The sequence below is a fragment of the Xenopus tropicalis genome, chromosome 5 (genome assembly GCF_000004195.4).
Source record: "Xenopus tropicalis strain Nigerian chromosome 5, UCB_Xtro_10.0, whole genome shotgun sequence".
NCBI lineage: Eukaryota > Metazoa > Chordata > Amphibia > Anura > Pipidae > Xenopus > Xenopus tropicalis.
The window spans coordinates 127,011,515-127,023,861 of record NC_030681.2 but is presented as its reverse complement, the minus strand read 5'-3'; the positions used below and the strand labels follow the sequence as shown (position 1 = coordinate 127,023,861).

Genomic DNA, 12,347 nt, shown 5'->3' with positions numbered 1-12,347 from the left:
TTTGCTTGCATTATGCAAAATGGTATATTTTAGGTTTACTACTCTCTTAATAATATATTTTTCTCTTCTAGTTTCTACGAATGGTGGATGCCTGTTCCAGTTTCCTTACAGAAGCCCTTCATCCAGAAAACTGTGTTGGAATCTTGAGACTTGCAGATGCTCACTCGCTGGAATCGCTGAAGGTGCAGGTTCAGAATTACATTATTCAAAATTTTTCCCAAGTATTGAACCAAGAGGATTTTTTTGAACTTCCGTTTGAAATCCTCTTTCATATGCTGAAGAGTGACGATCTGTATGTTACAGAGGAAGCCCAAGTGTTTGAGACTGTTATAAACTGGGTAGAATATAAGAAGTCAGAGAGACTTGAACTGTTGCCAAAAATTATGGAATGTGTCCGTCTTCCCTTGCTGGATCCTTGGTATCTTGTTGGCAATGTAGAAGCTAATGAACTTATAAGACAGTGCCCTGATGTATTTCCTTTAATGCAGGAAGCACGGATATACTACATGGCTGGAAATGAGGTGAGTAGAAGTTTAGGCAGATGATTAGTAAAAAATGCATTCTAAAGTGCCCATATAGGAACAGAGAAATGGGATGTATGGTTAGATCAGCCTATATAGCAGTCTGTGCTTGTGTGGGCACCTTATGTCAGGGATCAGGCTTATAGAAGAATGGCCTTTAACATCATTGTGTATTTCTTTGGTCACCATCTGAAAAGCAATTATGGTACACTTAGTAGTTCCAATTGGTAAAGAAGAATTTATATCCAATCTAGATATTCTAGCAGAGGAACCCCCAACCTTTTTAAACTTGTGAGCCAAGCTCAGATATAAAAAGTGTTGGGGAGCCACACAAGCATGAAAATATTTATTTGGGGATGCCAATTAAGGGCTATTAGGCTATTTGAAAGCCCTGTGTGGACTTATAGCTTCCAGGAGACTCTCCAAAAACTCCAGGAGGCTTCCAAAACTTGCCTCCAAGCCAGTGATTTAAAAATGGGCACCTACTTTGAGGCCACTGGGAGCAACATCAGAGGGGGTAGTGAGCAACATGTTAATCACTAGCCACTGGTTGGAGATCACTGTTCTAGCCTATACCAGAGAGGCTGCTGTAGGTGCTTCGGTAAATGAGCCATGTTTGTGCAAACAGTAGCCTTTAGTCCAACTGAAACTTGGTCTTTTCATATACATTCCTTAGCCCTCCAGGTAGACTGCAGTGATTGCATTTATGTTAAATGTGGGTGTTCTAATGTCTCTGAACATTTAGTAGCAAATAGTGAAAATTAAGTCTGAAGTTGTAGTTATATATTTCCAGTAGGTATCACAGTGATATTTGTCTCATTAACACATTGTTGTTGGCAGTCAGCTTTTAGAAAAGAACTAACTGTAGTTGAATTGCTGTGCAGCACCTTGCAAACCACCACATTAGCACCCAGTGGTGCAGCTTCCGGACTCCTTGGCATGATCACAGACCAGACTTCCCCATTTGCAACTGAGCACTGGGCATATGAATGATCTGCAGATGTCTAGACTGCCCGTTCTTCCTCTTTCACAAAACTGAATCTGTACATCTGCTAGTTTGTGTATGTGCTCACAAAAATAAATATATAAATCTGCAAGCAGATAAATACACCAAAACCTAAACAATTTTTCTATTAAAACTCCCACCCCCATATATACAAATTCCTACCAATTTGCTCAGCTGCAAGCAACATAGGACAAAACTAAATTGTATGATTTGTGTCAGACTTTGTTGGGAAGACTTTATCTGACCCACAAGATCATGCAGTAGCATGTGATTTTGTGGGATGCTACAAAATCCGATCCCCCACGCCATTATGGCCATTATGTAAAATCTAACCAGATAAGGTTTCTTGTTTTTATGCATCTACATCCCAGGGTCAACGTATTTTAATGAGAAATGAAAGCAGTCAGACTGGGGTGTGCCAGGTCCATCGGGGTACAGCAGCCAAAGTAACTAAAGTGGCCCAAAATACTGGTGATATCTGTTTCATTGTTTTAGCACCTCAAGAAGTATCCATTGATGTGCATACAATAAGCTGACTATCACAAAATGATATCATCTAGGTCATTTCTGAAAGGACAAAGCCGCGCATCCATGAGTTCCAATCAGAAGTGTTCATGATCATCGGGGGATGCACAAAAGATGAGAAGTTTGTCACCGAGGTGACTTGTCTTGATCCCCTGAGAAGAAGTCGCCTTGAAGTTGCAAAATTACCAGTTTCTGACCATGAAAATGAAAGTGAGAACAAGAAATGGGTTGAATTTGCATGCATCACCTTTAAAAATGAGGTATATATATCAGGTATGCATATATTCATATTCTTTGGCTTTGAATCATGTCATGTTCCCTCTTTAGAGGGGGGCTCAGCCTTACATACAGGTATGAGAACCAATAACCGGAAACCTGTTATCTAGAAAGCTCCAAATTATGGAAAGACCGTCTCCTATAGGCCTGATTTTGATCTAATAATTCACCTTTCAAATTGATTTTTCTTTTTCTCTGTAATAATAAAACAGTACCTTGTACTTGATCCCAGTTAAGATATTAATCCTTATTGGAGGCAGAACTATGCTCTTTAATTAAAGTTTCAATTATTTTTTAGTAGACTTAAGGTATGGAGATCCAAATTACAGACCACTTATTCGAAAAATCCCAGGCCCCGAGCATTCTGGATAACAGGTCCCATAACTGTACCTACATAGCACACTGGTGGCACCATTAGTGATATCATTAAAAAAAATTAGATCTGGCAGCAGGTTTCTATACCAGCAGCAAAGGTGAAAGGGTGAATATATTAGGTCAAAATTACAGGCAATAGTTCAGGCTTTGTCTCACCCTTTTTAAAACATTGCCTTTAATTTTGACTTAATTAATTTACTCTTATCCTTTGCACGTGTACCCATCTTAAAGGTTTCAGCGTGGTGGCTGATGCACACCCTCAAGTTGCTGGTTACCCACAGTGGATAAATAGCAGGGATGAGGAGAGTAATAACATGGATCCCTTTCTTCTTTGCACTAGGCAGGAGTTTATTGGGGACTACTCACCCCACACTTCTTCTCCTGGTTGGAGTATTTTGTTACTCTTAAGGTGAAGCCTTCCTTAACTGAGGCTTTCCTTGACAGGCTTTCCAGCACTTCCACCTGCTTTCCAATGTGTTCCCCCACCATTTATTAACAAGAAGACCAGCTTATAACAGTAAACCAGGGCCAAAAACTCCTCCTCAAATGTTGTAACTGAGAAACGTTATTTGTTTTTGAAAAACATCTGCTCATTTTGAGTTTAATGGCAGCAATGCATTTCAAAAAGGTGATCTTATTGGCTGACATGATTCAGCCAATCGGATCAATGAAGGGGCATACACAGTAGCGAGCATTGCCTGCCCCTCCCTGCTGGCTGGTACAGCAACAAGACTTTATACAGCACAAACTTTACGTAGCAATTTTGAAAACAATCCATTTTTTTAATTAAGTGCAAACATAGAAGAAAATTTATTTTTTATTCTTTCTGTAAAAACTACACTATTTATTCATTTTAGGTGGAAAAGATACCCAGCAGGAAGTCTGGAAATATAATTCATCCATTAACAAATGGATACAAATAGAATATTTGAATGTGGGCAGATGGAGGCATAAGATGGCCGCACTTTGTGGAAAAGTATATGCTATCGGAGGATTTGATGGCAGTCAGAGAATTTACAGTGTTGAAGTTTATGACCCATTCCATAATGGATGGACAGAGGTAAATATATAGAAACTATTATAAGGATATGTATTTCAGGTTATTTATGGTGTATGTGATTTAAATATAGACATGTTTATCTAAAACTATACACAAAAAGCTATTCAGTTTTCCATTTATCCCAGGGCATAAATAATAAAACCTCACAAATGTCCTAGTGGCGAAGGCCGTCTGCATTAAAAAGCTGCTTTTAAACAAATACACGGCACAGAACCTGCACAAAATGGGATAATTAGCACCGTTTTCTGTCATGGTTATCTATCACATAAACATATCCCTTTTAAGAGAGCTTAATGGTTATTATTCTCGCCCAGTGATTTGTGTGGATATTATTTATAGCATTGCCCACCTTACTTGTATGTTGGGTACAGGCCATCTTGACTATTATAAAAAAAGGATTAAAATGTTATTGGTATATCTGAACATTAAAAGGCTTTTCATTATCAATATTGGTGTTTGCTTTTTCTACCTGAGTGGATTAGATATATTGCTGTCTTCTGAGGGCTTTGGTATCTGTACCTGTTCATCTCATTGCTGGGTTACTGCAAACAAACTGTAAAATTCACTTGTGTCTCCCTGATGTAAAAAAAAAGTCATTAACATTTAAATATGGCAATGTCAAGGAGAGCCAATATACTGCTCTATCCAGCAATTTGGTAGGTTCCATATAAGTAGTAACTAAAGGAAAGCCATGCTTCCATTGAACTGAAAAAGCTGCTCGGATGAGTAGTGAAACGTCTTCAATGATTACTTAACAAGTCCAGTTGCTTTAGATTTATTTATACTAGGTATACCATGACCTGGATGAATGAAAATCTTCATAGTCATGCTTCCATTAGTTTAATAGCACATATAAGACAAGAGGGGATAGATATTGTAGAGACAGACTAGAAACAAAAACCCCATCATGTGGCCTATTTTTCATGTTGAGCTGAGCTGAAGTGATAGGAGCAGTATTACCTTTTATGAGCTGATGGTTAAATTCATTGTTTGACTGGCCCACCAGGATATCAGGAAACCTCAGGTGTTAGCTGACCCGCTGACTTACACAACCATTTGCCTTTTATGCCTATTCCATGGCCATTCCCCATTTCTGAATGAGAACATAGAGATGATATGGAGGGAAGGATAGATACTATTATATAAGAGGAAGGGATTTAAAGAATAAAAAATAAGACAGTAATTTGACTTTTTAAGCCTGTAAACTTTGACACCAAACTAATATGTACCACTTTCACAGTATATGTCTTGCAGTGCTTGTACTGATATTATAAATTCCTGGGGGAGTCAATGGCCTAAAAAATATTATTTATAACAAAAACTCTAGCACCATTAGTGATAAGCCGGAACTAGATGTACCCTTGGTACCTGATTCTGAATGTTGTCATACTTCATATGTCAAAGTTAAACTGTTGATGTTAATTCAGTGTTCTTCTGAAAATGATGTAGATCAATAGAAACTGATCATAACCGGGAATTAGTTTACATGTGGTGTTTATGTTCTGTGCAGGTAGCTCCATTACTCATCAGTGCAAGTTCCTTTGCTGCCGCGTGCCACCAGAAGAAGCTTTATGTTATTGGTGGTGGGCCAAATGGCAAGCTGGCTACAGATAAAACTCAGTGCTATGATCCAGAAACCAATAAATGGTGCTTAAAATCACCAATGCCTGTAGAAGCCAAATGCATCAATGCCGTGAGCTTCAATGATCACATCTATGTTGTCGGTATGTGCACTGCTCTTTACTGGTTCACTCAATATAATTATATCACATTTGCAAATGAGTTATTGTTTGGAACACTTTAATAGTTACCTAATATGATCATACACACACCACAAGTGCCTTTCATGTGACAAACAGAACCTGCTCAGCAGATTCTGTGTTCTTATAATTAATTGTCCTTTTCTGGATTCAATCTGAATCAGCAATGTCTTTGGAAATAACAAAAGCCAATAATGCAGTGCACCTTCTAGATAGGTAGAATTATTAAAGGATAAGTCAACTTTTAAAATTAGTTGGCTAGACACATTTTCAAGATTCAGACACTAACAAGGAAAAGTGTACTGTTTATTTGAATGAATTGTGTTTGTTACCAACTGTTATGTAGTGGAGGAACTACATAGTAGTAGCAAGAAAGATGACTGTTCTGATGTTCTTCTGGTTAGAAAAAACAGATAACTTTTCTCACACCTTTCCAAAAAAACTTTAGATGGTGGTACAATGGTTAGTAATTCCGACTTGCAGTGCTAGGGTTCCTGGATTTGATTCCAGTCAGGGCACCTTTCCAGGAGTTTGTATGTTCTCCCTGTGCTTGCATGGCTTTTCTCCCATACTCATGCAGGCAGGTTAATTGGCTAATCTAGGGACCTTAGATTATCAGCTCCACTGGGGCAGGGGGTGATGTATAATCCCTGTTAAAGGAACAGTAACACCAAAAAATTATTTTTTAAAGTAATTTAAATATATTGTACTGTTGTCCTGAACTAAAGTTGTGAGTTTTCTTCAGAAACCCTACTATAGTTTCAAAGCTGCTGTGTAGCCATGGGGGCAGCCATTCAAGCTGGAAAAAAAGGAAAAGAGGCCCAGGTTACAAAGCAGGTAACAGGTAAGCTCTGTAGAATACAATGAGAATCTACACAGTTTATCTGTTATCTACTATGTAACCTGTGCCTTTTCTCCTTGTTTCAGTTTGAATAGCTGTCCCCATGGCAAACACTGCTGCTTTGTTTATATAAACTATAGTTCTGTGGAATATATGTTTGCACTATATAGATAAAGGATAATATTTTTTTTTCACTATAATGATGCAGCTTAAAGCATACCAGTATCCATTATTACATAGCTTTAGCAGTGACCAAAGCCTATACATTATTATTTTCACATTTCTTTTTAGGGTTGCTGCCTTTTTTTTGCTTTTAATACCAGCCTTTAGGTTGGGGACAGGCAGTAATGTCACTTAGGGGCGGGGAGTGGCCCGAAACGTTGCTAGAATTGGTGTCTACTAATTGCGCCAATAAAACACTTTGGGGCTGATTTACTAAGACACGAATTCGAATCCGAATTGGAAAAATTCCGATTGGAAAACGAACATTTTGCGACTTTTTCGTAGTTTTTGCGATTTTTTCGGCGCCTTTACGACTTTTCGGAAATTATTGTGACTTTTTCGTTACCAATACGATTTGCGCGAAAATACGCGAGTTTTTCGTAGCCATTACGACTTGCGCGAAAAAACGCGAGTTTTTCGCAGCCATTCCGAAAGTTGCGCAAAATCTGGTGATTTTTTCGTAGCGTTAAAACTTGCGCGAAAAGTCGCGCCTTTTTCGTAGCGGTAAAACTTAAAAGGTGCGACGTTTCGCGCAAGTTTTAACGCTACGAAAAAATTGCCAGATTTTGCGCAACTTTCGGAATGGCTACGAAAAAAACGCAATCGGACGCATTCGGCCCGTTCGTGGGTTAGTAAATGTGCCCCTTTGTGTAACCACAATAATAGATCGGCAGGCTTTTTTGGATTTTCCTATATTAAACCGGGTGATCTGCTGTGAAAAGAGCCAGGAAAGGAAGGGATTATTGGTAGGGGTGCCATCCTTAAATATTTACCGGCATTTATAATGCCTGTGAATTTGTAATAATGACACTGACCCTAGTTGGAGTTTTGTTGACTCCATTTCTGTTACATGACCAAATACTGTAAGTTTATTAAAAAAACATTGGGACACAATTCTGTTTATGTTTTTAATTGTTTTGTGTCTTTTAGGTGGAGCTATGAAAGCACTGTACTCGTATAGCCCTCTTGAAGATACCTGGTGCTTAGTAACAAAGTTCACCCATGAAAGGGCAAGCTGTGGGATAGCAGCGTGCTGCAATAAAATATTCATAACCGGGGGTCGAGATGAAAAGAACGAGGTGATTGCCACTGTTTTGTGCTGGAATGTTGAGACTGAAAAACTGACCGAAGAGTGTGTTCTTCCAAGAGGTGTCTCACATCATAGCAGTGTAACAATACGAAAGTCTTACACACATATACGCAGGGTAATACCTGGAGCTGTTTCTGTCTGACCAGAAGCAAAGGCAGTGTGTCTTAGACACAGAACAATTCTGTTGGACTCTTGTACTGGAGACCCTTGTACAGTATACTAAATGGACTCTTCCGCTATTGCCTTAACAGAGGTAGAGTTAAGGTTTGTATGATATGAAAGACTATTCTATTATTTTTAAAACTTCTAAATTAAAAAAAAATCGGTAAATCGGTAATGTGTTCTTTTTTTAGAGAAAATTGGGAGCAGATTGCAGAAGCAATTATCTTTTTGACTTTTGTACATACTCATATCCCAATAACCTGTTTCAATGTACATGTTGATAGTGACCCTTTGATGTGAGGGAGTTTGATAAAGGGGTTGCAAAATAAGTGATATATCTGATCATATTGATTCCATTATTAAAACACTTCTACCTTTTCCTCAAGAAAGCCAAAAGTATGTGGACACCAGGTTGTTCAATTGCCCATTCTCAAACTAAATGTATTAATATGAAGTTGGCCTTTTCTATGCATCTACAACAGCTTTGCCTTCTACTCTTAAGGGAAGGCTTTCCACTAGGTGTTGGAACATTGTTTCCATTTATGAATAAGAATTTGGGTGCTCACATTGGGAGATCAAGCCTGGCTTGCATTAATTCATCCCACAGGTGTTGCGCTGGGCTAATGTCAGAGTTCTGTCATTAATGTTCTTTCTCTCCCATCTCTGCATGGACCTTACTTTTTACATGGGGTTATTATCTGATGAATTAGGAAAAAGCCTTCCCCAAACTATTGCCACAGTAGGAAGCAAAGCATTGTCAAGAATGCCATTCCAAGATGCAGTGGAAAGCCGAAGCGACGTGTAAGCCTTTCCACCAGCGATTCCCTTTGTGGCATTTCGATTAATCACCAGCGGTAGCAGAGATCTATTGCCAGCAACTAAATCGCTCCGTGGGCCTTAAAATACTTTAGACCATATGGTGTCTATAAGTATACAGTAAGGATTAGTGGAACAATCTTCTCTACTGTATAAACAACAAAACTTCTGAGTTTGGCAAATACATCATCTGAATGTGTTAAAGCAGTATAAATGTTCTCCATACTATTTAGTTAGCCTGTTTGGTGGCTATGGCATTGTGGGATAGGAGTCTAGGTATTATCAGGTATGCCAACCCAGTCCTGTACTGCCTTGTGGATTTCCAGAAAACAGGCACTGATGGTGGAAGAACAGATATGAAAGAGACGTCCCTCATTCTTGACATTATTATGCATTTATTATTTAATATTAAGGTTGTAAAATAAGATGTAATTTTTTTGTCTAACAGCAGGCTGAAGACTAAGTTTATAAGTACATTTTTTTTAAAAAAACATCAATGCATTTGTATTTTGTACAATAAAGTATGTGAACCCTCTTATGATATGTGATATGTATTTGTATTTGTTGTGAATAATGCATTAGAAGCACATGTGAAGCCCTATATGGCCAGTACATAGCTAAATAAATTGAGTAAAGATCCATTGATTTGTAACCTCTCCAAATGAGTGGATCTGTGGTGTTCGGCCAGCTTTAGCTACTATTTAGCTGCCATTAAAATTCCAGTAGGGCTGTGATCCCAAGAGATAAGCTGTTCAAATGCAATGGTTTTAGAACAAGGGTCTTCTGCACAGTTTCCATTAGGAATGTATTCTTATGGATAGTAGGTATACTGATCTGCGTATTTGCTGTTGGTGTAAAAATACAGTAACTTTATCATTATCAATGTATAAATAAGAACAAAAGAGAAGGAGAGTTGTTGTTTGTGGGATAAACCTGACACCATCATCTACTTATTAATTGCAATCAGAAGTGTTTACCCAACAAGACAAGATTGTGTCAGTGCTTTCACAGTTATACACACACACACTGTTCATAGCCATATGTTGCTCTGGCCCCTTGTCCATAAAAACCTGTAGCCACACCCAACTACTTGGGTGGACAGAAACACCTGCTCTCAAATGCTGCTGGTTAGTGTATTTATTATTGATACTGAAGACTGGAGCACAGCAGCTGAATCAACTGCAGATGGATGTTCATGAAGGCAAACTATATGGCAAACTATGGAAGGCCAAACAGGCAAACCCACACAGTAGCCTTAATTCATCAACATGGAATTAAACCAAGAGGGGGACGGCCTGCCTCCATGGACGTCTGATGAAGGCACGAAATTTGAAAAATGCATAGAAGTAACATGCCCATCTAATCCCATGCTTATTCCAAGTATCTAGAAACATTTCTAGCAGGTAGTGCATAGTTTAACTTTGAGTTTTTACTCCTTGCTGTTGCCCCTTGCTCTAGCAGCAGTTTCTTACTTTCACCATATTGAAGTATACATTTGAGTCTTTTCTTCTGGTTTTATCATTGAAACCATGACCCACGCACATACACTTGTCTAATTATTTTTAAGACAAAACACCATAAAATTATGAACACTCAGTGCAAGTAGCAGATAAAAGACATGGTGAATCATAAGAGAAGTAACCAAGGAGAATATCCCTCTGGTAGTGCATGGATGGGGCTATAAATGTATTAGTCAGCTAAAAGAGTCAACAAACCATTATCTACTGATAACCAATTCATTACATATTGAAAAACAGGACAGGGGGGGGGGGGGGTGGTGGTAAAATATTGGCTGCAAATAAGTCCTATGCTTCATGGGAAGAATATCTATTTCAAAGGATTTAGGCAAGACTTGAATCATATTCTGTTTATGCTTTTGAGAAACTGATACTTTGGAAGGCAGAGTGGTAAGTGTGAAATTATATTTTTAAAATAACATTAAACCATTTTTATCTTGTTCTAATTATTTGGATTTAAATTGTCAGTTTTCCTATGAATATTTTCTTGAAGAAATTTAAAAACAGCAGCATATTAGAGGTTTTACTAATGAGCCCAATTTTAAGATGAATTTACTTTCGATCAATTTTTCTTCCTTTGTACATAGTTGTATTTCTTGTTGACCTCCGAGTGTTAGAATAGGTAGGAAAGTGACAGTGCAATCTTATTGACTGTAGCAACTATTTAAGAATATTCTATGATAATCCTTTGTGTGAGCAACAGAAGAATCTTAGATAAAGAGGAGCAAAGCTCAACAATGTATTACACCTCGTCACTCATATTAATGAAAGTTCCGGTGGGATTATGCTTCTAGTGTTTCTTATCAGAGTTTTGGTTTAGCAAAATCCTAGTCCCACTTGGAAGACCGGTTTATGTTTCTAATGCTAATTAAATGTTATTATAGTCACAATCAAAATTAGATAGGAGCTACCCAAATAAACATTCCTTCTTTATAAAAGCAATAGAATACAGTTTGGCAGCAAACTTTGTTTTATCCTTTGTAATATATATTTACTGTATATATCAGCAGTTACACTGCACCAATAATACACTGTAATCTTAGCAAACATTTTTTTAAACAATATTTGTACAGGTATGGGACCCCTTATCCGAAAACCCTTATCCAGAAAACTCCAAATTACGGGAAAGCCATCTTCAAAAAGCCAATTTTAGTCAAATAATTTAAATTTTTTTAAATGTTTTCCTCTTTCTTTGTTATAAAACAGTACCTTGTATTTGATCCCAGCTAGGATATAATTAATACTTAATGGAGGCAAAACAATCCTATTGGGTTTATTTAATGTTTAAATCAATTCTTTTAGTAGAGATCTAGGCATGGAGATCTAAATTACAGAAAGCTCCCTTATCCGGAAAGCTCCATAATATAATATTATAATAGGTTCCAAATTGTACATTCAGCAAATCATTCCAATCCATATCTAATTCATATCTAATATCATTAATTAATATAATATTATATTATATATATATAATATATATATATATATATAGTAGTCCAAGAACAGGAACCGCTCACACAGGTCTTATGCAGTTTGAAATTAATTTATTAAGCTTTGACAAAGGCTGGGGTTCCAGCCAAAACGTTAGTCGTTTGTTCACCTTAATAAATTAATTTCAAACTGCATAAGACCTGTGTGAGCGGTTCCTGTTCTTGGACTACTATTTACTTACCAACTTTTGAGGTATCCGCACCCAGGCGAAATATACTTGGTTTAACGCGAGTGCTGGCTTCCAATGATATATATATATATAATATTAATTAATATATAATTAATTAATAATATAATATATCATTAATATAATTCATATCTAATTCTAATCCATATCTAATTCCATATCCATATCTAATCCATTTTTGTTGTTATTTTGCTTAGTGCAGATAAATGCTGCGAACAGTATAATTGTTTTATTTTTTTTCTGTGGAAGAACAAACAGCAGTCAAAACTTTTTGATTTTCAGACTTCTTTCAAAATGTCTATGGCTTAAAGACCAACATATTTTATTCATTTTGCCAATGATACCTTAAAAGGTTAATAAATTATTTTTGCTGACTGACTGTGGGTTACACCCAACATACTAACTCAACACCCAACTAACTTGGTTTTGTTATGTTTAAGGCATTGAGCTCTTTTTTTATTTCTTTACAAAAAAAATGCAATGAAAAAAAAGATCAAA

The 12,347-nt window shown here is 37.2% G+C and overlaps 1 protein-coding gene across 3 annotated transcripts in view; it reads left to right on the top strand.

The window, feature by feature from the left end:
- klhl6 (kelch like family member 6) overlaps positions 1–9,192 on the top strand; it is a 31,381-nt gene extending 22,189 nt beyond the window's left edge. For 2 of the 3 annotated variants that reach the window (XM_031902617.1, XM_002933351.5), the window contains exons 3-7: positions 72–521; positions 2,088–2,325; positions 3,561–3,763; positions 5,274–5,487; positions 7,517–9,192. In XM_031902617.1, the coding sequence (XP_031758477.1) occupies positions 72–521; positions 2,088–2,325; positions 3,561–3,763; positions 5,274–5,487; positions 7,517–7,818 (1,407 nt within the window). In that variant the 3' untranslated portion in view covers positions 7,819–9,192. The remainder of the gene's footprint in view (positions 1–71; positions 522–2,087; positions 2,326–3,560; positions 3,764–5,273; positions 5,488–7,516) is intronic. The other variant, XM_031902618.1, reaches the window with a different exon arrangement.
- The last annotated feature ends 3,155 nt before the right edge of the window (positions 9,193–12,347 follow it).